This window comes from Opisthocomus hoazin, chromosome 1, assembly GCF_030867145.1.
Source record: "Opisthocomus hoazin isolate bOpiHoa1 chromosome 1, bOpiHoa1.hap1, whole genome shotgun sequence".
Taxonomy (NCBI): domain Eukaryota; kingdom Metazoa; phylum Chordata; class Aves; order Opisthocomiformes; family Opisthocomidae; genus Opisthocomus; species Opisthocomus hoazin.
This window is the reverse complement of record NC_134414.1, coordinates 7,291,583-7,319,089: the sequence shown is the minus strand read 5'-3', so window position 1 is coordinate 7,319,089 and position 27,507 is coordinate 7,291,583. Positions and strand designations below refer to the sequence as shown.

General features: G+C 44.3%; 1 protein-coding gene across 17 annotated transcripts in view; it reads left to right on the top strand.

Moving 5' to 3' along the window:
• TENM4 (teneurin transmembrane protein 4) overlaps window positions 1-27,507 on the top strand; it is a 648,250-nt gene that overhangs the window by 557,283 nt on the left and 63,460 nt on the right. For 13 of the 17 annotated variants that reach the window (XM_075416263.1, XM_075416294.1, XM_075416284.1 and 10 more), the window contains 6 exons: window positions 2,948-3,067; window positions 9,877-10,138; window positions 16,830-17,097; window positions 19,306-19,449; window positions 20,459-20,708; window positions 23,323-23,343. In XM_075416263.1, the coding sequence (XP_075272378.1) occupies window positions 2,948-3,067; window positions 9,877-10,138; window positions 16,830-17,097; window positions 19,306-19,449; window positions 20,459-20,708; window positions 23,323-23,343 (1,065 nt within the window). The remainder of the gene's footprint in view (window positions 1-2,947; window positions 3,068-9,876; window positions 10,139-16,829; window positions 17,098-19,305; window positions 19,450-20,458; window positions 20,709-23,322; window positions 23,344-27,507) is intronic. The other 4 variants (XM_075416407.1, XM_075416379.1, XM_075416329.1 and 1 more) reach the window with 1 other exon arrangement.

Here is a 27,507-nt window from a genome sequence, read left to right as displayed (position 1 = left end):
GTAGTCGATCTTGCCTCCAGAAAGGACACGTTGACACTAGAGAAGCCAGCTGCTTCCCATGCACTGTATTAGCTGTTTTTCCCAAGTGGGGCAAATTTTGTCACCCATGGAAGAAGATTTGAGGCTGATCAGGCACAGTCTGGGCTTTGGTTTTCCTCCAATTTCCATCCCTCGTGCTTTTAACTGAATTCAGATTTGTGCATGTTGTTCCAGCTTCTTTTTGTCACTGTGGTTTGAGAAAGATGTCCCCTTTGTCAGAACATCTTTCCTTATAGCACGTAAATAAAGCTATTGTTATAGTCCTCGGGAGGATGGTGGATGCAGCTGGGCTTGCTGACGAGCTTCTTCTCTGAGAAGAGATGCCAGCATTGTCTGAGTTAGTGAGCATGTAGATGTGCTCACGGAGTTGGAGTGCAGTGCCACGAAGCTTCGTCTAAAAGAGAACCAAGGCTCTTCCTGGAAGGTGGGAGTTCAAATGTGTTTGTTACAGCTGCCAAGGTGAGAGGAAGCTCTTTGTTTGTCCATGTTGTGCTGGTGCACATTATTGAAGAAATAGTTGTCAGTGATAAGTAATAGACCAGATGCTTGCTAATATAAAGCACATCCTTCCATTAACATGAGCTGAGGACCTAGGCCAATGTGCTTGCAATATCACTCAGAAATTTGCAACTGCTTGGACGTGTGTTTTGTGTAGGGCAGCAGGAGAGACACCTGCAACATGTATTTTTTCCTTTGCTTGCTTTTAACTCTTGGAAGAAAGAACAGATGGAATTGTTCCTTTTGGGTTCACAAAAATGCATGATCTGGTCTCTCAAGTATTTTAAAACATTCGTAGTCCCAGCATTGGCTTGAATATGCTGTCAGTAATTCAGAATACCAAGTCCCTCATGCTCTGCGACAAGAAGGTCTTAGTTTTCAAGCATAAGTCTGTAGTGATTCCTTGCCTTTACCAAAACATGCGGCCATTTAATGAGAAGCTGAGAGAAGATAGTTTCAAACCCTTCCTCAGGTCTCTTTAAAGGATGGAAAAGGAGATGGGGTAGGGTGGAGGGGTTCATGGAAAAATCTGGGAAGAGAAGGCCTGGCTTCTACTCTTAGCTCAGATGTGATTAGACATACTCACTTTGTGCAAAAATTAGACTACGGTTGGTGACCTGTTGAATTCAGTGGTGTTATTCCGAGCATTGACATTTTTCCAAGCATATTCCATGGCATCGTGGTCCTTTGAGTTATGCTTTGCCTGCCTGTTAGAGAGTGATGCGCATGTTACTGTATGGGAATATTATTTTGAATTTATTGTATATGAGAAGCTGAGTTAGAGCCTTCAGTGGGAGAAGCAATAGAAGTATGAAGAATGTTGTCAGCTCCAAGCTGAGTCCAAGTCTTTTCCTACATGACTCCTTACAAGTCAGTGATGATATAACAGAGAAAACTCAGTGACAGAAAAATCAATTCCATTATTTCATATTCCCATGGCCGGTTCCAATATTGTGTATGAATTCAGTCACATTTTAGATTGCCAACACATTCTGGTAGCGCTTTAAGAATTTCTGTTAATAGTGGAGATCTCCATTTAGATTAGTAGGAGTTTTATTTTAGATTCCCTGACAAATGGTCTGTTTTCTGTACTGTGGAATACACAACTAGTGCTATTATTAAATAGGAATTGTACTTTGTCTCCTTGCATTATACAATATCAGATTTTTAGGTGGACCGTAAGAAAATAACTTAATCTTTCCCTGATGATCCGTGTTTATGAAATCATGTTTACAAAACATTGCAGGTATCCTCCTTTGCCTCAGTGAACCAGTAAAGCGACATTTCTCAGCTGAAGTGGGTAGATAGCAAGTGCAGCTGAGATGATTTACTCTAGCTGAGATCTGGTCCTGCACTTGTAGAAACATCGGCTTTCCATCTCTGCTCACCGGCAGGACAGCAGTTAGGAAAATCACTCACTGGGTCACGTTAGCACTCTGACACCACAATTTGCTGTTGCTGCTCAGAAATATAGTTACCTTCAGCCCAAAATTGGGTTCAGACACTCTCGCAGACGTGTGATGCTTTGTCTTTACAGGAAGCTCCTATTGTAGCAATGTAGTAATGACTTAGAGGTCTGGAAACAGACTTTGGAATAAAAACATAGAAAATCTGTCTTTGGCTTTACTGCAAATTTTCTGACTGACCTTGGACAACTGAAAATCACTCTGTGTTTTATTTCCTCTCTCTCTAAAATACCTATAGTGCAATATTAATCAATGTTTGTAAAGATCCTTGAAATCCTTAGATAAAAGAGCACATTACAGAGCATAGAGTAATTGGAATAGATGTGGCCTATAAAATAGTGCAATCTACCAAACTTGGAAAGAAAAAGACGGGAGGTAAAAGCCTGTCCTGTTATCGTGCTCAGTTCCCCAAGCAATTTGTAGGGAAGCTATTTGAACCTAGCAAATTATCTGTCGTGGTTTTCCCAAGCGTGGAAGAAATGAGCTGTCAAGCCTTGGTCAGGGTGCTTCTGTGGCTTTTGTGCCTTAAAGATGTCCATGCAGTGCTTGGTAGGTTTCTGTTCTCTTTGATTCTAAAATGTGCTTTGCCCTTAATTAGGGCAGTATTGTCAAGACATTGTGAAACTTAGTTGGTTGTAGCAAATTCCGATGTGGTGTTGTGAACCCTACAGAAGTCCGTAGTTAATGAAGGATATGCTGCAGCAGTTGCTTTTCAAGAGTGGGATAAAGGTAGACCTCAGTTTTGGTATTGAATACTCTTATACAACTGCTGAGAAAGTCTTCAATAGCAGCATCCCACCATCAAGACACACAGCAAGGACCCCAGCTTTCCAGGACGTAAGGGCCTTGGCTTTCTAATCCATAGAAATTCCCAGAAGTAGAGGAAAATACCTCAACTTGTTGTCAAAAGACATGATTTCTTACCATTTTTCTCCTTCTTGCAGACACGCCTGTGTGATTCGAGGCCAGGTGATGACAGCAGATGGGACCCCTCTAGTTGGAGTGAATATCAGCTTTGTCAACAATCCTCTTTTTGGATACACAATCAGCAGACAAGACGGCAGGTAGGATGTCTTCATAGGATTTGCAGTGTTCAGGCAGCAATTATGGCATTATTACTATCAACGCTGAAGAGAAATTCCTTCAAAGAGTGCATTTATTGTTGATGCATTTTGAAGATGTCAATGCTTTATTGTTGGTTGTTCAATTTTTATTATTTATTATTATTAATTTCGTAATATCACTTAGAATCTTTAGCCAACAATTGGGCATTGAAGTGCCCATGCACGTAAAAAAAAGATGTCTCCTGCTCCCAGCAGCTCTATTCTTGCTAATTCATGTTGAAATGATTAGGAAGAAGTCATTAAGATTGCAGTTGTGTTAGAGGCAAATGCTTAAAATCTGAGCAATCACGCACAACCAAAACAAAAGCATTGCAAATTGGGGAAGTCTTTCATCTTATCTTTTGTCTGTCAGTGCTAATTGGGTCCTTTTCTTTTAAGAACAAAAATGAAACATAAGGGGTTCCAGCTGCACATGCTCCATGTATTGACTGCTAACCACTAGCACTTGGGAGAGGATTTATAGATTTTAGCACCTCTCCAATCCACAACTTTTATTAAAGGTTTGACTTGGCCAGAGAAGCTGATAGAATTACAATGAAACGGAGGAACATGTGCTATCGACATGTGCTTACTGCTGCCTTGTTGATGCTCGGGAGGGTTTGCACCTACTTTAACACGGATGGTGACAAGGAGGCTTTCTGTGTCGTGCTCTACCTCTTGGACGGCATAACAATAAAATCTGGGTAATAAAGAGGCATTCCAGGAAAACTAGTGGTCCCCTTTGGAAAAGGATGCCTCTGGAGCCGGTAGCTTAGGCATTACTGCAAAAAGGAGAAAGGCTTGCATATTTATGCTATCTCTATCAACCTTACTTTGCATGAAAGGGAGATCCACACTGCGCCCTCAAGATCAGATTGCTGTGTAGAGACCAGAACAAAATCTGTGTCTATTAGAACAGATAAACATTCCTGCAAAATTCCTGGACAATAATCCCTGCCATGACCTCTTTTTCATCTGTTTCCTTGTCCTATATACAATACCCAACTACTGTGTGTAATTTTTCATTTGGATTGCAAGTACTTTGAGGAAGGGACCATCCCTTTGCTTTGCAGTTGTGCTGTACCTAGCACAGAGGGCCTTATCTCAAGCTGCACCTGTAGGCACCAAACATACCCGTAAGCGAAACAGGGCCAGAGCACGGAGGTGAGCGCTGCTATCCGAGCTCCAGACCTTTTCAATATTGGAGTAACTATTTGTTTCCAGTTCCTGGGTGCTGAAATGGAACTCCCCTCTACTATACCCTTATTCTGCTGGCAGTTCAAGTCAGGGATGTTCCTTTCACACCGTGTCCTTCGCAACCTCCAGCTGAGCAGGGGACCCAGGGCAGAAACCAATGCAGGTGGAGCATCAGCATGCTGCACCAATGTTCAGTGGACTGCTGGTTCCTCAGGGCTGGCTGACAGCCTCCAGAATTTAAATTACACAGAATCACAGAGTGGTGGGGGTTGGAAGGGACCTCTGTGGATCATCTTTTCACTCTGAGGGTGACGGAGCACTGGAACAGGCTGCCCAGGGAGGCTGTGGAGACTCCTTCTCTGGAGATATTCAAACACCACCTGGACGAGGTCCTGTGCAGCCTGCTCTGGGTGACCCGGCTTTGGCAGGGGGGTTGGACTAGATGACCCACAGAGGTCCCTTCCAACCCCTACCACTCTGTGTTTCTGTGATTCTGTGATCTAGTCCAACCCCCTGCCGAAGCAGGGTCACCCAGAGCAGGCTGCACAAGACCTCGTCCAGGTGGGGTTTGAATATCTCCAGAGAAGAAGACTCCACAGCCCCTCTAGGCAGCCTGTTCCAGGGCTCCAACACCCTCAGAGTGAAGAAGTTCTTCCTCGTGTTCAGCTGGAACTTCCTCTGCTTCAGTTTCTGCCTGTGAAATTAGTTCCAAGGAGCTCAGTGATGCAGTTTTCTGACTCCGCCCACAGCAAATACTCACCTCCAAATGATAAAAATGACAGAGATCAGCTGCCTCGGACAAGGGAATCTGTGACCAAGTGTGATTCGTCCTGAAGCTGGGATTTCTGTCAGCAGCTGCTGGTGGTCAGTCTAAGCCCACACTGTGTGGTGTCAGCTCTTCTCATTTCACTTCTTTTGCCTTCCCCTCAAATCAATCTGCTTCTGCAGAAACCTCGTGTGGGTCTGGTGCACGACTGATGTTCAGTAATTTGTCCAGTTGCAGTGATGAGTCTCCGGAATCATAAAACCATCTTTCAAAATGGTCTGTGGCATACATGCAGGCAGAGATTTTCTCAAATGAATGGGCACAGCAGTGCATCTCTGTACTCGGGAGGTAATAAACAGACAAGTGAAAGCCCTTCTCATAAAGAACACCAGAATCCAACTACTTTGTCAGTGGTGAGGTCTTTCAACGATTACCTTGAAGTCTTTAAGAGCGTTCGAACTAAAATTGTCAGGGCAGAAAATTATGTCAGACACCCCTTATTTCTAATCTGAGTCTCGCTGCTGATTTAGCGGGTAGCATTCGATGCATCTCTTAACCTGCCTAGGCCAGCCAGCCAGCCTGTGACAGGGAGATAACATTTACTTGCCTTCCCTACTGATTGTTACAGCATTTGTAGAATACTGTGTGTAAATCACTTTCAAAAACACATAAAGAATTATTGCTATTACAATTTCTATTCTGCGTTTCGATGATTTTCAGTAATTTTCTGGATAGGGCATGACTTCTCATCAGCTTTTCTGCAGTGCAGTTTTCATGTGATTGAGTCACTGTGTTTTAAAGAAGTTGATGCTTTTAAGCAAAAAGTAATTTCTGCTGAAGTACAGTAGCAGACTGCATGCGTTCCCAGTCCGTGGCAGTGCATGGTCAAATGGGGCCATCTGAACCATCTTCGGTGTCACTCTGGTTTGGAGGAAAAATGGGAGCATACGTGCAAGCAGTTACCGTGTTCCAGGGGTTATGAGATAATGGCATAAAACTCACCGGCTTTATTATTTGGCATATTCACCATAGGAATACCTGTTCTTAAAAATGTGCAACGAGTTGCCTTAAATTGATTTAACAAAGCAGTTTACTGATAGCAGGGCAATAAGTGTGGTTTTAAAGTAAGGGAGAGAAGGCTGCAAGGGGACCTAATATATACTTACAAATATCTGAAGGGTGGGTGTGAGGAGGATGGGGCCAAACTCTTTTCAGTGGTGCCCAGTGACAGGACAAGGGGCAATGGGCACAAACTGAGGCACAGGAAGTTCCGTCTGAACATGAGGAAGAACTTCTTCCCTCTGAGGGTGACGGAGCACTGGCCCAGGCTGCCCAGGGAGGTTGTGGAGTCTCCTTCTCTGGAGATATTCAAGACCCGCCTGGACAAGGTCCTGTGCAGCCTGCTGTAGGTGACCCTGCTTTGGCAGGGGGACTGGACTAGATGATCCACAGAGGTCCCTTCCAACCCCGACCATTCTGTGATTCTGTGATTCTGTGATTCTGAGTTTAAAGACAGAATTGCATCAGTTTAGCTAGATTGGTTCCTAAGCTGATTTTGTTGCTTCAGGTTTGGTTTTCTTTTTTTTTTTTTTTTTTTGGCATGACCAAATTTCAAAAAAGAGTATCAGAAGTAAAATTTCAGTTTTAAAATGACAGTGAACTGAATTTTTCACCCCTGTAAGTAGGTCCACCGTATTCCAGGTCTCTGCAAGCACTATTAGGGTACTCAGATACAGCCTCTAATAGTGAAATCCTGGTTCAGATTTAGTCACGTTACTTAGTCTGAGCAAAACTTTGATAACTTCAAGGCTTGCATGTGGTTTTAGCCCAATTATTGGGACACAGATGTTTTCCAGATAATAAAGCACAGAGGTAAAATGACAGATCTCAAACCACTATTGTATGAGTGATTTCTCTGTAAAGCAAAGTTAATAGGTGGATCGAAGTATTGGATTATAAACCACATTTTTAACTAAAGCTTTAAATTTGATTAAACTGGTAGTTTATAGAGCTGTAAGTCCTCAGTGTCCCATGGTTGTGGGCGCGGCGTTAATACAACAGCAGGAAAGTCCCCAGACTTTGTCAGTATCGCGTCCCTGCCATCGCGTTCAGCAGCTTTGGCGTGGCTGCCGCCGAGCAGTGGACTTTCAGAGCAAAGAGATGAGAAAGGGTTACACTTCTCTGTGGGGGTTTTTTTGAGCCTGCTCTGTGGATAAATCGCAAATTTCATCCTTTGGGCTGTCTCTCCAGAGTCTTTTAAGAAAAACAGAACAATATGACTGTACAACAAGTAGGATTTTTTTAGAGTGATAAAAAAGACATCAGAGATCAGCAGCAAAACCAGAGATAAAATTATCTCATTCCTTTAATCCCGAGATGGTTTTGCTCTTGTTAAATTTAATTTCACTAAGGGGAGTTGGGAGGAGGGTGTTTTCAGTTTGGGTTTTTCTGTTTGGTTTTGGTTTTAGCTTTTGTTCAGTTCATCAAGGTAACATCAAAGCTGTACCCTGTGACTCTGGGAAAAACGGCTCGCAAGCAGCAGCTCCCGCTAAAACAAGTCGCATCTCTGTGTTTTCACAGCTGTTGGAGCCTGGCAGGGAGGTGGTGCTTTCGCTGCTGCATCCCGCTTTGGGGATGCGGGAGAGGCGGGGATGTTTCCCCCTGGTAGGTTACCATCCCTGACCCAGGCTCAGTGAAGCCATGAACTGCTCACAAAGGAGCGAGACGGAGGTGTTTCCAATTAAAAACTCTTTCCCGCTTGCCCAAAAAGTTGTCGAGCGTCATTTGCAATGTTTGTTTCTTTCCTCCCGTTGCCCCTTTCGGTGCCCGGATTCATGCAGAGCATCTTCTCCCTCCTAGCTGAAGGGCTTGCCAAATGCAATTGACTGTTAAAAATGTTCTCATCGAAGTACAAATGCTGCGCAGCTTTGCTGGCAGGGACCGGTGAGTTACTCGTCAGGCTGTTGCAAGCCAAGCTCCATAGGTCTGGGAAGATGATGCCCCCACTTGAGTGGTAGGATAAACAAGTCTTTTGCTTTTTAAAATGCTTTACACCCCCTCTCATGGACTCAATTTAACATTCTTTGCTGAATAACTTTCGTTTCATAAGTATATTTACTTAATGGCACCTCGGTGTGTCTGCCATAATAAAAAAGGTTCTCCTGAAAGATTGCTTGCCAAAGGTTTTTTATTACTTCAGGGAGTAATGGCTTTAAACTGAGGGAGGGTAGATTTAGATTGGATATGAGGAAGAAATTTTTTACAGTGAGGGTGGTGAAATACTGTCACAGGTTGTCCTGAGAGGTGGTCGATGCCCCATCCCTGGGAACATTCCAGGCCAGGCTGGACGGGGCTCTGGGCACCCAGATCCAGTTGAAGATGTCCCTGTTTACTGCAGCGGGGTCAGACTAGATGGCCTCTAAAGGTCGCTTCCAACCCAAAGCATTCTGTGATTCTATGCTTCTATGATTTCTTTTTAGAAATAGTTCATACCCGTTATTGCTCCTCTGAGATTTTTGCAGTCAATCTGAAAGCCTCATAATTAATTTAAAAAATAATTTTATACACTATTTGCAGCTTCTTTCTTACCTTGTAATTACAAGGTGCATGAAGTCTGGCTTCGGGCTGTCAGAGTGCTTTCAGATCCTGGTTCTCATGCACAGAGGAGTCCTGAAGCACATGGCTCCTAAGCACATGAGCAGCTCCTCTGAAGCCAGCAAGCCTACTCACTGGCTTGAAATCTGTGTGAGACTGTCAAGCATCGGAAGTGAGAAGCAGGGATGAGAAAACTTTCTTTGCCTGAAACACACATTTGGCATTGCAACTGAATAGATACAGAAAAAAAAAAACAACAAAGTAGCAAAAATGAGAGGTCTTCAAATTGTGCTGAAATCCCTTCCTTTCTCAGTTAACACCTCTGCTTTGAGTCTATACGTAGTAGATACGTCCTGTGGAACTTCATAAAAATCTCCATCTCTGACAAGATGTGAAGTTTAAATACAAGAAAAAACCTCCAAACCCTACCCCAACATCTTTACATGAAGAGGAGGAATATTTTCCTTATCGAGGTAACGTCCTTTCACACAGCTCTGGAGGGCTGTCTGTTAGCCCAGCATAACATCCAACAAGAGCACAGGCAGAAAAGCCACTTGGCTGGAGGTAGCATAGGGCGAGGCTGCAGACCATGGGCAGTAAGTTCTCTGCCCCGCTCTGAATGATCAAGAAGAGTCAAAAAAAGACTGCGTGCTGAGTGCTGTGGTACAGAGACTGCCTGCGTGGTGTTCATTTCTTCCCCGTGCCTAGTACAGAAGGTCCATCACTGGGCTCCACACGTTCCCGGAGTTGCATTAGGTATTAGTCAGGTTAGCAGTGATGCCAAGACAATTTATATCGTGGTATGTCAGAGAAACAACTTTCCTAATAGTTCGTTTCATCCTGTGAGTTGATCCAATTTGCAACTGTGTTTAGATGATGAATACTCAGGAAAAAAAAAAAAAAAGAAAAAGAAAAGAAGTATGTGTGGTCAAATAACACTAGAAAAGTACTAAAAAAGATAAAAATTGGTCTCCAAAAAAATGGATGGGTATGTTTTTAATATACGTGAGGACAGCATACAAAGAAGCTGAGTTTGTACTCCTGCCTCTGCCACTTGCTCAACTAAAGCCTCTTTGGGCTGTAGGTTTTATGCTTGTAAAATGTGATTGATGAGGTTTCTTGCAATTGTTTTCCTGGGCATTCTTGTCAGCGAATCTTTACAAACAGGCAGGGTGGTGCTTGCACTAACTTTGTATTCCGTCTCTTAAACCAGCTTCGACCTCGTTACCATTGGTGGGATCTCCATTATCCTGCACTTTGAGCGGGCTCCTTTCATCACCCAGGAGCACACGTTGTGGCTGCCGTGGGATCGCTTCTTCGTAATGGAAACCATAGTCATGAGGCATGAAGAGAATGAGATCCCAAGCTGTGACCTCAGTAACTTCGCCCGGCCCAACCCTGTGGTCTCCCCGTCACCTCTGACGTCTTTTGCAAGTTCCTGTTCAGAGAAAGGTCCTATCGTTCCTGAAATACAGGTATGAACCCTCTGAGCTGGGGAGAAAAGTTTCACAGAATCATAGAATGGTTTGGGTTGGAAGGGACCTTATAGATCATCTTGTTCCACCCCCTGCCATGGGCAGGGACACCTTCCACCAGACCAGATTGCTCAAAGCCTCATCCAGCGTGGCCTTGAACACTTCCAGGGAGGGGACAGTTGCAAGTTCTCTGGGCAACCTGTTCCAGTGCCTCACCACCCTCACAGTAAAGACTATCACTATGCTCCCTGAGAGAGTCCCTCCCCATCTTTCCTGTAGGCCCCTTTAAGTACTGGAAGGCTGCCATAAGGTGTCCCCGGAGCCTTCTTTTCTCTAGGCTAAGCAACCAGTTCTCGCACCCTGTCCTTATAGAGGAGGTGCTCCTCCCAGTCCAGCTCCTTTCTGTGCTTCTGTTGCCTGCTTTGAGCAACATGAATGCAGTTCTGTGTCTTTCTCTATTCCCCTGCTTTCCTAAAAAGAAGCATTCCTCTTTGTTGGATCATTTTTCAGAGGTTTGCCAGGAGCACTCGCTCCCAAGCACGCACTGAGCCGGAAGGTTTGTTTTCCCGTACCCGTGAGAGATGGAGGCAAAGTGCTCATGACCAACAGTGAAAACCTAAGTTGGCTCTGCTTTGCTTTCACCTCTCATCTGCAGGAGGTGAGATGGGACCCTCGTGTGACCCTCAACAAGTCTTCAGGCAGCCCTTTGGCGTTCAATATGTCCAGCGTGAGGCTCGTGGACCGCTTAGCCTCTAATGCCTTTCTTCTGTTCAGGACACCCACAGGGCATTATGGACCTCAGTGGTGGAGTGTGGAGTGTGAACTTTCTCAGGGTTTGAAGGCATAGCCCTCACTCTACCAAGCTGCTGAGATGTGCATGCCAGCAGACAGCTGGCAAATAGCCAGCCCGTGGAGCACCTGGGTTTTATTGCATTTCATGACATTTGAGATACATGAGCAATGCAAGAGGGTTATTTTTAATTTCTCATCCCCATTTTCCTTTTTTTTGTAAGGAAGTGTGAGTCAGATAAAGCAGTTCAACAACCTGCTGTGGTTTAAAGTATTTTGCCACGTGGAAAGTTGGGTTTAAACTAAATAGTCCAAACGACTGAATTATTCATTTTCCTTAAAAATACTCTCTGTGTTGAAATATATGGATGTAGCAGCATTCACGCTTTCCTTTCTTGGGCATGTTATTCCCTGGGTTGTAGAAGCCAGCATTCAGCATGTCCTGAGTATTGCTTTTAGTGACAAATAATAGTCTGCCAAGGTAGAAACAATAACAAGTGTAGCGACAAATTGTGTGCTTGCTGCTTGATTCCATTGAGGTTGTGGTAGTGTTAATGAGGAAAGAAGTCACTTTATATCTTCTAATTTTAATACACCAGGTACTGAACCCAGCAACAAATAAAGCTAGTGGTCTCTTTACCTTTCCCTCTGGACCAAATCCTGCGATCCTTTCTCACACTAATTTCCAACTACAGTCACGGGGTTTTCCCAGCGTAATTACTAATTAAGTCCCATATCTTGTAAAGTCCATCACATTGCAAATTCTTGGTTCAGTTTTCACATCTCTTTTTTTCCTAAACCAACAAGCACCATGAAAGGTAATGTTCAGAGCAGCATGGGAAAGAAGCAAAGATGTGACACAGTACAGCTGTAATCATAACCTCGCTCATTATTTCATAGGATACTCATTAGATTGTGTTAATTATATCTATTTAACTAAAACATTCTAAAACTCCTCTTGAAGAAGAGTGTGTGTCTGTCTATCGACTGTGAAAGCTGCCAGGGATGTAGATCGTTATACAAAATGATTCAATACAGTTTCTTGACTATAGAACATAGAATCATAGAATTGTTTGGTTTGGAAGGAACCTTTAAAGGCCACCTAGTCCAACCCCCTGCTATGAGCAGGGACATCTTCAACTGAATCAGGTTGCTCAGAGCCCCATCCAACCTGGCCTTAAATGTTTCCAGGATGGAGCATTCACAACTTCTCTGGGCAACTTGTGCCACTGTTTCATCACCTTCATTGTAGAAGTTTAGTGCATTTAAAATGTCCTGCAGATATCCTGCTTGGCCTCCAACTGCCAGTCCAGAATGATCCCCCTATCAGTGTCCTGCATAATATCTGCCAGCCCCTTGTGAATGTCACAGATAACTTGGACATCCCAAATCGCACTGGACACCTGTAGTTATGGAATCTAATTAACACCTTAGTGGGACTCATTTTGAGATTATGGCACCTAAATTACGTGTTCACGCACAGTCTTCTGGATGTATGCTAGATGTCCGAGCTCCCATTAAAGCTGACAGAAACTCCACTTGTCAGCGGAGCCCACAGATCAATTAAGCTGACCATCCTGAATGTATCTGGTTCCCACTGAAGGTGTCAGTTAGATCTCCACTGACTATACTTGATGCTTACATGCCTACTTGTCATGCACATACTTATACGTCAGCATCTGGATTTAGATGCCTTAAACTGGAATTGAATCCCACTCTTAAATTTGTGTGGCAAAACCAGCCTTCTAAAGAGCCTGTCTCTGCCCATTGACCATGAAGAGACATAGAAGAGTAGTTCAGAGGAGACTCCTAACTTTTAGGTTCCTAAGATTGGATAAGATGAATCCCATACGTGATGAGCAGTACTTTTCCCATGTGCCAAATGATTGATCTGAAACCTTGTAAAACTGCATTCCTCCTCAATATTGACAGCTGAAGGTGAACAGAGTTTGTGGTGCGGGAGTGTACAAGAGAATTTGATTTTATGGCAGAGGCTTGTCTGCACTTCAGTTCGTAACTGAACTACTTTTCATTCCTATACTGCATATACATACAATAAAAAATAACATAGCTGTCAGTTTCTGCAGGTGCATTTTATAATATGCAGTTTTCAGTAGAGAAATGTTGAATATAAAAGGTGTGAACACATAGCTGGGAGGAGATGGCAAGTGGATGGCAGGGCTGGGAAAGACATTTTGACTAGTGGGCAGACGGCAACCTCATGAGCTCCAACAAATGAATGCAGTGTCCTCTACCTGGATGCATTCAAAAGACTAAATAATAAATTTTAAGTGTTTGATACAGGTACCTAAAGACAGATATGGTGTCATTTAAGATGCCCTGAGGTGTCCCTTCAGGCCTCCAGCTGTAGCTTCAGAAGGTGGAGATCTCAAGAAGGTCCATGTCAGATCTTTCATCCCGTTGCAAAGGTTTGGGGTACAACAGAACATCTCAAAAGCACTAGGTGCCTATGCTAAGGCTCCTGAATCAGGCCCTAAATGCTTTTCTTTCTCAATATTCCGTCAGAGCAGCATATTAAAAAAAAACCAGCTTGATTGTTCCTTGCCTTGTCTGCTGGCAGAGTGAAGAGTAGCTGCAAGAGAAATGTGTAACCCAGCTCACAGAAGCAAGATTTTCCACATTGTCTCATGTGAAGAGTGGAAGAATTGCTACTAACACAAGCATAGCAATGCCCAGGAGCAAAGGGAACACGGCAGAGAATATTGCTGAATTTTGAACATCCCTAGTAAGCCTGAAGAGCCAGCTTTTCTGCCTGACCAGTCTGGTGGCTGGACCACTTTTAAAAAGCAAATTGTATTGGTTAGGCTGTGATAAACTCTAAAGAGCCCTAGTCTTTCACAAGGACCCCAGGCACAGCATGTGAATTTATTTGGTCCAAACAGCAATTATCAAATCAAAATAAGGGCACAATTCAGCTGTCATTACATTCAGTGCATTCAGAATATTTTAAAGCTTATTCTTCCCTCTTCTCCCACCAGTTTCCTACTGGATTATACTCCCCCCACCAATGCCCTGCTTTGTTGATAGCTCATCACTGCTTACAAGCTACAAATGCGTTTCGGATAATCTGAATTACCGTTTGAACCCACTCTTCAAGCCGGCGCCTTGAAACACAACCCCTTGTGCTGCTCAGTGCCTCGGTACTGCAGTGCTGACCCCTTCTCTGGAATGGTAGGCGGCAGAGACAGATCATGACAGAGAGAAATAATTATTTCTGACAGGGATTTGAACCAGACGTTGCAAATAGTACCTCCGTGACAATTATTTCTGCCTGGCTTTTTCCTAGAGGGGTTACATATGAAGACAGATTTGATGCAAGGGATCATCTTTACTGCAGCTTGGTTCAGCTGGTCTCTCGTTGAGCCTGGTCCCAGCCCAGCTTGTTGCTGAGCTCATAAAATATATTTTTAAATTCCTGGGTTTTCCCAGTTCTGTCATTTTTCAGCCTCCTAAGCACTGAGATATGTAAATTGAAAAGGCTGCATTAGAGAAAGTAAATATTTATGAGCACAGTGGAACAGCGCTTTAACTTCTGGCTGTGTCCGTTTTTCAAGTGCTGCAACGCTCAGAGGCTGTAAGTTATCACTTGAAAAAGTGTTGGGCCTTGGATAATAGCATAGAAGAGGTCTTTTCAGGGGGCAGATTACGAGATTTGTCATTATTTATAACTGTAACAAGAAAACCTGTAAGAGATGAGCAACTTGTCACGCCAGGAAGTTCGCTGCTCCCACACAGGAGGAGTTGAGTACAGGAGCCACGGAGCTTGGAGAACACCAGGCTGGCTGCATTCCCTTCCTGATGGGTGATTCTTCCTCAAGGAAGAGGTGATTCTAGATTCTAGGCACCTGCCTCGAGGGAAGGGATTCTGCCCCGCTCTGCTGAGACCCCCCCGGGAGTCCTGCGTCCAGCTCTGGAGCCCTCAGCACAGGACAGAGCTGGAGCTGTGGGAGCGGGGCCAGAGGAGGCCCCAGCAATGATGCGAGGGCTGGAACCCCTGTGCTGGGAGGAAAGGCTGGGAGAGCTGGGGCTGTTCAGCCTGGGGAAGAGAAGGCTGTGGGGAGACTTTATTGCCGTCTTCCAGTACTTAAAGGAGGACGATAGGAAAGATGGGGACAGACATTTAGCAGGGCCTGTTGTGACAGGACAAGGGGTGATGGTTTTAAACTAAAAGAGGGGAGACTTAGACTGGATATAAGGAAGACATTTTTTACCATGAGGGTGGTGAGGCAAGGGCACAAGTTGCCCAGAGAGGTGGTCGATGCCCCATCCCTGGAATCATTCCAGGCCGGGTTGGACGGGGCTCTGAGGAACCTGATCCAGTTGAAGGTGTCCCTGCTCATGGCAGGGTGTTTGGGCTAGATGGCTTTTAAAGGTCCCTTCCAACCCAAACCATTCTGTGATTCTGTAGTTCTATGGTGAGTCTCTTGACTGACCTACCTTCGAGCCTCCATGCCCTTAAGAATGCCCGAAAGCTGATTATAGCTGGGGAAGTGTTTTCACAGCTCATTTAGGGTCCAGCACACCGAAGTATTTCAGAAGTGGAGAACAGTGCCAGCTGTGACCTTCTGACACATCCCATTATCAGTCCAAGTTTTCCAGCTCACTGCTAACTTCTACCTTCGTCTTTCAAACTTTGCTGAAGGTTGCTGGCTTATGCAGAAAATGTCCATGTTGGGTGTTTACCTAAGAGTGAAATTTTCTGGGAAGTGACAGCTAACTTTCCCCCCCCCCCAAGACCTATGAAAGAAATGCCCTTTTTTATCAGTATTTTGCAAGGGAGAATCAGCATGGTGTCGTGGATGTACATTGTATCGCTTTCCAGAAAATTTCCCTGGATTTGTCCAACTAAAAAAAAATAACTAATTTTAAGAACTGATTATACTTTAGCAGGTAAATTAGCTGAAAATCCCATCTTTATTGAGACTTCTGTATTCTCAAAGCAGAAGAGGGGCAGACAAAGCTTTTCCCTGCTGTTTCTTCAGTCTTCTGTGAAGTTCTGTACCAGAATGGAGACCTGTGAGGTGACTGTCCCAGTCAGTCAGAAATACCCACATTGCACGGATGCAGGAGAAAACAAAGTAACTCACCTAGAATACAGAATTCCAAAAGGAGGGGAAGGGAGAATGCGAAGGAGAGGAAAGGGGTCGATGATGGTAGGTGAGGCCAAGAGCTTCATCCTGCAGTTAAGAGGGAAGGGAATTTTCAGCAAGGACAAGGGTAAGCAGGAACAGATGTGAGGTCAGAAAATAAGTACCAGGGCACAGGAAAGAAAAGGCTAGAGGTAAATCAGGCAAAGAGATTCAGAGGTGATGTAGGAGAGGAGCAGTTTCAAAGAAGGAGAGATGGGTAAGTCAGAGGAGGGAGAGTGGAAGCCAGATTCACTAATGACATAGAGAGAAATATAGGTTACAGTAGGGGCCAGGGAACATCCATAAGGATACAGGCCAAGTAGGGCCTGATATTTTACCGGGAAAAAGAAGCCGGGAGACAAAAATTAGCAGCCATAGATACCTACAAAGATAAAAGAAAATGGAAGCTCAGCTGATGGGCAGGAATAATCTCAGACCCCACACTCCTTTCTCCATAGGTCCTGGAACTCCTTTTAGCAGTGAGTCCCGTTGTAAGCACTGAGTTAAATGTGATACTTAGGTCTCCTGTTTTCTCGTGTAACAGAGATGAAGAAAGAGCGGGGCATTTCTCGGCTTCCACAACTAACCCTATAAATTACATACACGATTTCATACTCAATGCCTACTAGGTGTGCTTTTTTAGACATGTCTACCAGAGCTTTTATAAAGGTGTGTTTGATAAATTACAGCTTCACTGCCTTTTCCTGTCTGCTCACTGCTGATTTAACACCTCCTGGATTGGTTTTCCACAGGCTCTGCAGGAGGAGATTAACGTTTCTGGTAGTAAAATAAAAGTGAGTTACCTGAGCAGTCGCACAGCTGGCTACAAATCAGTCCTGAGGATCAGCATGACCCACCCCACCATCCCCTTCAACCTCATGAAAGTCCACCTCATGGTGGCCGTTGAGGGACGCCTCTTCAGAAAGTGGTTTGCAGCTGCTCCAGACTTATCCTATTATTTCATCTGGGATAAGACAGACGTCTACAGCCAGAAGGTGTACGGGCTCTCAGAAGCCTTTGGTAAGTGACCCCAAGGCTTGTGTCTCTCCTTGGAAGCAGCTAAGTGGCAACGCACAGACCTTGTCCTAGAGCGGTGTGGCCCAACTGCCAACACATAAAATGGCCCCTGCTGGTTCACTGCTTTTTCCTTGGAGAGGATTGGGCCCAGCTGTTCAGACAGCTCACATTTCCCCAACAGAAGAATACTTATCTGTTCTCTGGCTCGTGGCCCAGCTCATACATCTTGAGCTACTATCATCCTATTCATACTGAAGAAATGAACTGGGACTACAGGCGTTTGGCTGCCTCTCACCCGTAGCCAAAAGCTGTCAGTGCTGCTTTGAAAGAAATCCCTGGAACTGAGCCCTGATCTCCACTCCTCCTTGTGCCTGACCTTCAGGATTGCTCTAATCTTAGTTTCCCGGTTGTTACCCATTCAAGAACGCCATCTCAAATTGGGGCATGATGGTCTTCTCTCTCATACCTTGTCCATTCTTTTACATCTGCAAGACTGTCAGAAGCTGCAAGGCAGAGAACAGGAAGACACTGCATACTCAACGTGGCACATCCCCAACACCAAGCATTGCAGCCCATGCCACCCACTCTGCAGGGGCAGAGGTTGAAGTCCTTGCTGGGGAGGGAAGCTGTGCCACGGATATAATATGTATGCGGAGGCACACTTCGTTCCTCTTCCTGCTGCCATCCAAGACCTCACCCAGTGAGCTCAGTGCGATGGTGCTGGAAGAAAAGATGTGCTCTGAGTGTAGAGTGAGCAGAGGGGATGCTGCTGTGCAGTGGTTGTTTCCCATCTGATCAGCCACCAGAGGAGGTTCAGTTCCCAGTCTTCGACAGACACTAGATCAGACCTTTCAGGCTGCCAAGGAAATGATAACAGCAAGATAGGGAGATCCAAAATTAGCGAAGTTCTTGTTGACAGAAGGGTGGTTTGCTAATGCCTTGTAGCCCAACTGAAGATAAGTCTCTGTAGAGGAGCTGTAGGGTACCTTATTTTCTAGGAGGAAGAATGGGTGCCTTCCTCTCACTCAGGCTCAGCTTCCTTGAGCAGGCTGGATCATACAACCTGCTGAGCCTTACCCAGCCTGGAGTCCACACTGAGAAGCTTGTCCTGGTACCATATCCAGAAAGACTACGTTTACGTACTCTTTAAGATGCTAGATCAGCAGTGGGTCCTGCAGTGCTCCATGATGCAGCTCTACAGCCCCACAGTACTCAAGCAAGTCTGAGGACATCAGCATTCAGGCTTTCAATGGTTCCAACCTCTACAACAGTGTGAAAGAAACCTTTCATTTCCTAAATTACGTCTTCCTCTCATGCTGTCTGATATTTGCAAAAGGCTATATTTGATGGGAGATCCTCAGTTCTCTCAGTGCTCAGCGCTTTTCAAGGAAGCTGGTAAACTTGTAAGATCAGACCTTTATTTTTATCTAGTAAAAAATGAGCTATGTAATTGCTGTTCATTTGTGTAGAACTTGCAGTTCTGCTCTGCTTCAGCCGTTAGCACTGAAAAGATCAGGTAGGGCAGAAGAAAAGCAGACCAATGAAACTGGTCCTGCTTCTTCTGAGAAAATCATAAAGGAGTTATTATTCTGTCAAAAATATGTTTTTACTTCTACTGACATCATTTTACTCTTAAGCAGCTCCAGGGTGTTTAACGGAGTTACTCCTGAAAGGCTCTGAGTAGACATCATAGCAAGTAAACCCTTCTGACATTAACAATGACCGCAAGTCAGCATGGTCTAAGGCTGCTGTCCTGTCTCTGAGGGACTTGCTGCCCCGTGCCTCATTTGCAGAAGTTTTTCCAAGAAAGGCCATGATTCTTAGCAAGCTCCTGACATGCAGTCTTAGACCAAAAACATTGGATAGGAATAAATGCTCCCATTTGATTCTATGATTTTATGATTTAGGACTCCAGCAGTGGTTTACACTCTCAAATACCTATTGTTTTAAAATATGTCTTTAAAACTGTGATTTTTAAATATTTAGCACATTTGCCCAACATCTACAACTGTGTTGACCTTTTTTAAATGCAGGATGGCCTTTAAAGAGAAAAATATTGGGACTCTGCATTATGATGATGACATTTTGAATGAAGTTGGCAGTTGCCTGTAGAAATGCTCTGACACCTGCTCAGTTGAAACTCTGGGTGTGTGGATTGTGCATTTCTGGGTTAATAATCTGGGGGGTCTTTTGCTTCTCTCTTGTTCATAGTTTCGGTAGGTTATGAGTATGAATCCTGTCCTGACCTGATCCTGTGGGAGAAGAGGACTGCTGTGCTTCAGGGTTATGAAATTGATGCTTCTAAGCTCGGAGGATGGTCCCTGGATAAACACCATGCCCTCAACATACAAAGTGGTAGGTTGACTGTAACACATGACTAATAATGTAGTATTGCAACACCCAGTCACTGCTTATCATTGAGAATTCAAGAAAAGGAAAGGAAAGAAACCTGACCAACACATGTACTCTCTCATGTATTTTACTAACAAATTATTTCTAAGAAAATACATTTAGAAGCAATTTGGTGCGTGTAAATGCAAAAGAAGCTGGCCATTGTGAAGTAGTTGAATGTCAGCATGTCTTTGTAGTGTCTTAAAAGAACAGGATTAACAAGGAAAATATTCCTAAAATAACAAAGGTGAGTCTATTCCAACTGGAACTACCACTGACCATAAATCCACCCAGACACATCCTCCAATGTGAAAGAGTACTTGCAGAAATGAGTCATGAGTCGTAAGGGAAAACAGAAAGTACCAGAGTCCTTGAAGGGAGCTCAAGACTGCAGCCGGGAGGCTTGCAAGCTGATCAGAACATGTTGAAAAGATGGAAGAACTGTGTGCCTCTGGATGATAGCAGTGGTATGGGAGCGAACATCTAATTCAGCCCACACCACTGCTGAAAACATTACGTTTATAGGGAACGTAAGCAGAGTTCCTCTAAGCTATGCAGATGAAAGATTTCTCTAGAAAATGCACCGTGGTCCTCCTGTCCCTTGTCTTTCCATAAGCTATGTAATTTCTTTTTTTATTTGGTAGGCTGGAAATTACAGGGCAAGGAGGGACAGAAAAGGCAGGTGAAAATTCATGAGATGCTGAAAAGTGTATTATTTCGTTCAAAGGTACAGACAGTCATGTTCTCCCTGCATACTTTCATTCTGCAGGAAATGTAATGAGTCTATAAAAAAATACTTACTTTTAAGGGGCTCTTTGTTTGAAACCGTCACAAAACTATACTATGAAAGATGATAAACCTCCTTGCCACTAGACAAATTCCCCACCTGGCATCCAGTATCACCAGTTTGTGCTCCCTTTGGTCTCAGTTTCCCTGTCTCTATAATTTCCTTATCCCTGTTTTTTCTCTCTAGGCATCTTGCATAAAGGAAACGGGGAAAACCAGTTTATTTCCCAGCAGCCACCTGTAATCGGAAGCATTATGGGCAACGGCCGCAGACGTAGCATTTCCTGTCCAAGCTGCAATGGTCTTGCAGATGGGAACAAACTCCTGGCTCCTGTTGCCCTAACATGTGGGTCTGATGGAAGTCTTTATGTTGGAGATTTCAACTACATCCGAAGGATCTTTCCCTCTGGCAATGTCACCAACATATTGGAGTTGAGGTACACTGTGCTGAATGTGGCCATTATAATTATGCCCTGAAGTTCTGCAGAAATGTTATGTACCCAAAAGGAAAATGAGCAAAACTCTTACAGTAGAAGAGAAAAAAACTGTCCAGATTTACCTCTTCTGTAACTCTGCTGACTTTGATTTACACCAGAGAAACACAAGCCTAACAAGTTCTTCCAGAATTGAATCACACACCAAAAATATTGACACATTTCAGTGCTGTTAAATCAAACTGTGTTGACGTTTCCCTTTTGGTGTAGTCAGAGATCAGTGGGAATTCTTAAAATTGGCAGTCAGCCTCTGAGATAACCTAAACTTGGAAGGACAGAGCATTGATGGTGATATGTAGAGGTTGATCAGGACAGATGATCATTCATAATTAAAACACGATGATCGCCTAGGGAGTCACGGCCTGGATTCTTCTAGTTGTTTTTCGGGGAATAAACACATATCAGCTCCGCTTGGTTCCCAACTGAACAGCAGTGTCAGGGTGAACATACAGAAGAATCATACGAAAGTGAAGTGTTTCCATTTACCCCCAAATATTGAAGGAAAAAATAGTATTTTGGGAGAAATAGGGACGCTTGTGAAGGAGCATGAATTAAAAACAAGGAAGGGGAAGGAAAAGTATAGATCTTTCACAAGTCTGAGGGAATGAAATAACCGTGACTGAATCAAAATTTCAAATTGACCTCACTGGGGATATTTTTCCTATCTAAAATTTCCACGACAAATACATTACCCTCTTCAAAGCACCAGGGCCTGGTTCTGGACTCTGTGACCAGACGAGACTCACTCCAGGAAAGTCAATAGAGTTAAACCAGTGTTTGTGAATGAGGCTTCTCTGGTTGAAGGACTTGACCTAAAGTCCTGAGTGGTCTACACGAGGTTAGCATGGTAGGAAGGTTCACATTCCCATCTACCTCTCAAAATCAGTCCTGAAAGTGAGAATCTTCCAGAAAGCGAGAATCTCCCTGCTCTACTCGGATTTACCGTCCTGGTTGCTGGGGACAAAAGTAAGACTCTGTTTCTGCAAGGACTGCCATGTGGAAGTTTACTAGGCAGCTTACTAGAGCAGGAGGGTCCCATACAGTGTTACTTTGTATTCCCACTCACTCCACAAGGCCACAGGTAAAAATGGAAGAGCTGTTCTGCCGCGAAAGTGGTGCAAGATCCCATTAGTCTCTCATTTACAAACACGCCACAGTCATTAGACCTTGCTGAAGCTCTTCTTTGGCACACAGAACCAGTGTCGCAGATGATGGTGTATGAGAAAAAAAATTCCAGGCAGCCATCACAAGGCTGGCACTTACAGAAGAGGTGTCTTGGAAATCAGGAGGAGTCATTAAATTAGGAAGCCCACAATGAGATGTTTACAGTCACATCCCAGAAGGCTGGGGTACCTTTTGAGTGAAGAAGCAAGAACCTGATTCTTGCTATTCTGTTACGTGATATACAAGAACATAACATTTGTAAGGTGGGAAGCTGGGATAAAGCTTCAGCCCTGGTCCGCATTAAAGAGTGTAATATTCCGCCCATGCCAGAAAGTTATTTTAACGACCAAAGGTGAGATTTCCAGAAGAGCCTAGGTGATTTGGGGCCCAGATCCCACCGCAACTGAGTGGGATTAATATCTCATTCCCAGAAGTACAATTTTAAAAACCCGATCCCTGTTTCATTGTCAGTGGAAATACCAGACCCAGCGGAGGTTTTGCAGAGTGTTTCCTGATTGGAAAAGAGAAAACTGGAAGCCTTGACAGAGTGGCCTTGCTGGCTTTTGTGTAGAGCCATAGAGTTAAACTTACTCCAGAGTTAAATCTGGTGGAACGATTGCTGCTTCATCTGTGCAAACACTTAGGTTACTGGATCTAATAAACATTTCTGCACTCTGGTGTGCTATAAAGTGGGTTCAGATGCCGGCTGATTAAAAGCTATGGAGGAAAGCCATTGCTTTTGGACTAAATGGAGTTTGCTTGTGTCTTCTCAAACCAGAATCTCCTTGGAGATGAACACCCTCACTATCTGTCTTTTGGGTTTTGTTTTGGTGAGGAAGGGGTTGAGTGTAGTGTTCTGTTGCAGAGAGGAAAGCAAACCATTGTGGGTTGCAGATAACTGCGGCTGGGTGTGTAACTAGCCCCATAAAAAATGTCCAGCTCAGCATAATTTCAGTCCTCTGGCCTAGAGTTCATGAGGTTACGGCAGTGAACTGCCACCCATAACAGTCCAGCTGTGGAGTTATTTTTGTAAATCACAAGGTATTGCTTTGACTGGGAGTGAAAAAAACTGTACAGATATCTGCATCAACGTATATTTAGCTCAGTACTGCTCTGGGTGATAAAGCCTGCCTGGTCCTCTCTCTTGCATAAGTGAGTAACTCCAAGCAGGTGAGATCACACTCCTTGGCGATATGCAGCGGTACATAAGTGAGCTCACTGCCAAGTCATATCCAATACAAAATATATCAGTGTCATTCCAGCGAAGTCTTTATTTATTATTGCATTGTATGATACAGTTACTGTCAAGTTTTCAATCTGCTAATAATGCATCGAACTGAGCTGCTAACACCTCATTCTTTCTTCTGTTCCCTGCTTTCCTGTCTTCTGTCAGAAATAAAGATTTCAGACATAGGTAAGCCAACCAGTGGAGAATTCTTATGCCGCTCCCTGTCTTGTTGCATGTTGTTACACAGTGAGCCACAAGTGCCATTTCCAGATGATTCAATAGCAAATGAAGCTGGCGTGATTAAAACTGGCGTAGGCAATCAGTCATCAGAACTGGGAGCCGTTAATCACAGAGCAGAGTCGCGCAGACTTCTGCATGAGCTGTTCTAGCTGTAGAGAGGGGAAGTATAGACACGAGAAGCAGGGTAACAAGAGGAGGAGGGTGGAAGGCAAAATGGGTGGGAATGAATGAAGAAAGCAAAGTGGGGGCACCATCAGGAGCCAGGTCACTGGAATAGCTATGATGGAAAAATAATTCTCGTGTGATCAAATGTCTCCCTTTAGAGTTTTGGGGAGTACAGCAGGCATAATGAAAGGCCAGATGTACCCCAGCATCAACCACCTAGGGAAGTAAGTTTTTGTAATTCTTTGTCAGTCTGAGCTCTTCACAGAGAGACCTCGCATCATGTGGAAGTGTGTCAGGCTCAGATAGGAGGTAGCGCAACACAGAACCTTAGCCAGGAAATACAATAAAATAGAGTAAGGACAAGAAAACAAGATGAAAGAGAGACTCCTAAATTGGAGCTTTGTCACAAAGAATATTTATCACTTGGGTTCACTGGAGTTTCAGTGGGTTTGATCCAATCAGTTGCATTCAGGAAGATGTCAACCTCCTGTCATTGTCTGTGTTTGCAAGGGCTTCTCTGGCTCTGACAAGTTTCCCAGCCTTCTCCCCAGCTGCTTTCTAGATTAGAAGCTTAGACTGTGGTGTTGAGAATTTTTTTGGTTTGGTTTTCCTTTTGCGTTTGGGATTGGGGATTTTTCTTGCTACGTGCTTTTTATTTACTACTTCTTTGACTTCGTAGAGGCTGTGCAAAACCACCAATGCTCGTTTTATCTGCATGTGTGGAAATGCAATGGCATAGAAACTGGTTTATTGTCTTATTGCCAGAACATTAATGAAGGGCTGAGCTTCCACAGTATGATAGACTGGCCCAGAACATCTCTTAGTGGGGCTGGGAGGTCGGTGCACAAGACCTCTGCACTGAGTGTCTTCATCAGGCGGAGTTCCAGGCCCCCAGCTCGTCTTTACATCATTTGAAGGCAATAGAAAAACTCATTTCTCTTTGGAACAGCCAGGTTGCCCTAAAAATACACAGCCACTAAAGTGCACCTGCTTTGGCAGTGAAGGGCAGCAGCTGAATACCTGTTACAGGAAGAGTTTTTATATAAGAAGGCAATAACTGAGTGAAGATATATGGACTGGCCACAAGCACTGCAGATGCCACCAGAGACTTACAAAGTTGGTAGGGCTTCAGCCTTTAGGCAATTCCAAAAGAATTAAGAAATGAAATTAAATGAAAGAAAACCAAGGCACGCCCGCTTCACTGCAGTCCAAAGGGGACCAGTGAGGGAAGAGAAGGAGGTGAGGAGCTCCAGATCAAATATTCCCGTCTGTGACAAAATTAAGGGAGTCATCCATGTAAGTTAGCATCTGTTCTATGTCATTTGCCATAATACTTCTTGTTAGGAAGGCTCTTCGTTCCCAAGCCACAAGAAAAAGAGTAAGTGTAGTCTTAGCTACAGTCCAGTGCTTTGATCTCCAGAAGGTCCTAAGGTTGACACCGTTGACAGGCAAGAGCTGCAAAGGGTGAGAACCACAGGACTGAGTTTCAGTGGTTTGGACAAGCTGCAATCCGTATGCAAAAGCTTCCTCACTTCAGGGGAAAGGATTCCTCCCAACTGCAAAATGTGCAGTGAGCTTGGTCTCCAGAGATTCTGGAGCTACCACGTAAGAGGCTTGGTTCTACAGCACAGCCTAGGTAGTGCAACTCTGCAACAGCTGAAATGGCTGTGCATCAACATGGGGGGATGTCAGCTAAGCCAAAAAGCGTCACCAAACTGTGATGCCTCCCAATTTTACACCCACCTGTCATTCAGTAATGGATGAACAGCAGCTTACTCCAGTATGACTGTGTATGGCCCTGTCTTGATGGGCCTGTAGAAGCTTATGACTTTTTCCAAGCATGGCAGTAGTAATTTGCAGTTAATTATCTTTTCTCTGCAGGAACACGGAGGGCAGTGAGCCATTTCTGTCTTGCAAATACGCAAAAAGTGGCTACACTTAAATATATTCTTCCTTTGTGGTTTCCATTCATACCTTAGAGAGACAAATCTACAATTAGTGGCAAAGAGAGGTATCTCAGAAAATTGCCCTAGGATAGGCTCAAAAGTCCTTTGCAGTCCCTGGGTTGGCTTATGGCATTGCTATGAAGTTTTATTATCCAGCCTGTGACACTAGAAGAGCTTTGGGCATCGCACGCAAACTGAAAACACTAAAAGGCCAAGTGTAAATTCAGCTCACTGCACTGTGTGGCCTGCTTATGTATTCATCTATTGAATGTCACCCAGGGAAAAAAAGACCAGTGCCTCACACAAGCTATAATAAAATCCTCTGTTTGTGAGCTGCAGGGTGCTTAGCATGGAGCCGTGGAAACACAGCCCCGACGAACAAAAAACGCTCGGCTGTAGGATTTTGGTAGTTCTTTAGACCCCAGCGAATGCATGCGGCCAGAGAGGCTCAGAGGGGAAGAGGGCAGCTAGCACAGAAAGTTTTCCAGAGGTGGTTTCATGTCCTTAATCAGAGATATCGGAGCCAAAGAAGCCCCAGGGTTTTACTCGGATCAGCTGTTGTGGGTAACTAATTTTGGTGTTGTGACTGCTCCTGTCTGCTGACCGCAGTGGGAGACAGTGCCAGACTGTTACCAGTAACAGAGGTTGTCCTCTGGCGGGGGGGGGGTAGATGCCCTTGCATTTGGGGAATGGAGCTGAAGTTCATCTTGTAAGATAAATATTGAAAACAAGTCGGACAACTCATACCCAAAAGGATGCTGTTTCTCTCCACTGCCTATAAGGGAGTTAAGGCAGCCAGTTCAGGTGTAAACTTCCACCTTGTAACAGTCTAAAGCTCAGTGAGATGAATCCCCTGGCTTTGAACAGAAGCCAGTGAAAAGGTGCAGTCTGCTGTGCTGACACGTTGTAGGTAACCTGCTGAAACCAGGGACCATCTCCCTTTTCTCATCTTTATTCCTTGGAGACTGTCCTCCCACTCTGGAGCAGGAGGTTCCTTCCTCAGGCTGCTCCAAAACATGGGTTCTGGGCCCAAGGGAATAATAACTTTTGCTTAAAGCCTGTGCATCTCTTATATATAGTCCAACAGAAGCAACCCAGAGGAGTGCCTCCTGTTTGCCTGTTCACCCAAATGTTTAGCACTTTAATCCCTCATGTCTGGGTGTAAGGCATCACATAAAGCATAAGCACTTTAAAATGGGGTTTGAATCTCTTAAGATACCTGCAGAGCTTCCCAAATGGTGTGGGCACTACACTGTCCAAATAATGAGAATGAAAAAAGGAAAGGGACAAGGCAGATGTGTGGGAGAGCCTATATGCAACCCCAAACAACTGCAATCACTGTGAGCTCGTAAGGAAGCCCTGTCACCTCCATTTCACTTTGGAAAAATGAAAGTTTTTCAGAACTTCTGCTTATGAAACTGTTCCTCGTGCCCAGTGCCGACACCACCGCACCCCACTAATACCCATGCAGTCGTCTGTTCTTGGCTGGGGACCAGCCGACACCATCCCTGCAACTTTCGTTACTTCAGAGGCCTAAAATATCAACGCAGTGCTCAGGGTTTGTTCTAAAAAAAAACCTTAATAGCAAAAGGAACACTCTGAGTGGGAAATGAGCCCTTTTGTAGTGGTGGCAGTGTCAATATGGAGGATAAATATTCTAAGACTACAAATACTGGAACTGATTAAGTCTTCAGAATAGTCTTTTGTTTTGGTCCGTTATCTAACTGAGCAATGAGAGAGGATGAATGGGGAAAAAAAAATCATCCCTGCTTTGCCTCAGGCAGATTTCTTTCAGTTGTTGTTCAGTTCAGTCCAATTTGCCACTTGGATTTGCCTATTGGTTGTGGCTTGAAATGAAAAGCAAAGCCCCAGTGTTCCCAGCTCCAGTGCTCATGCATTGTCACAGATGAAGGGAAGCACTATGGGAACTTCTACAGTGCTGACGTGTCTTTATTCAGCTTCTCTCATCCTGAAGGATCTCAAAGGGTTAAACAGAAGC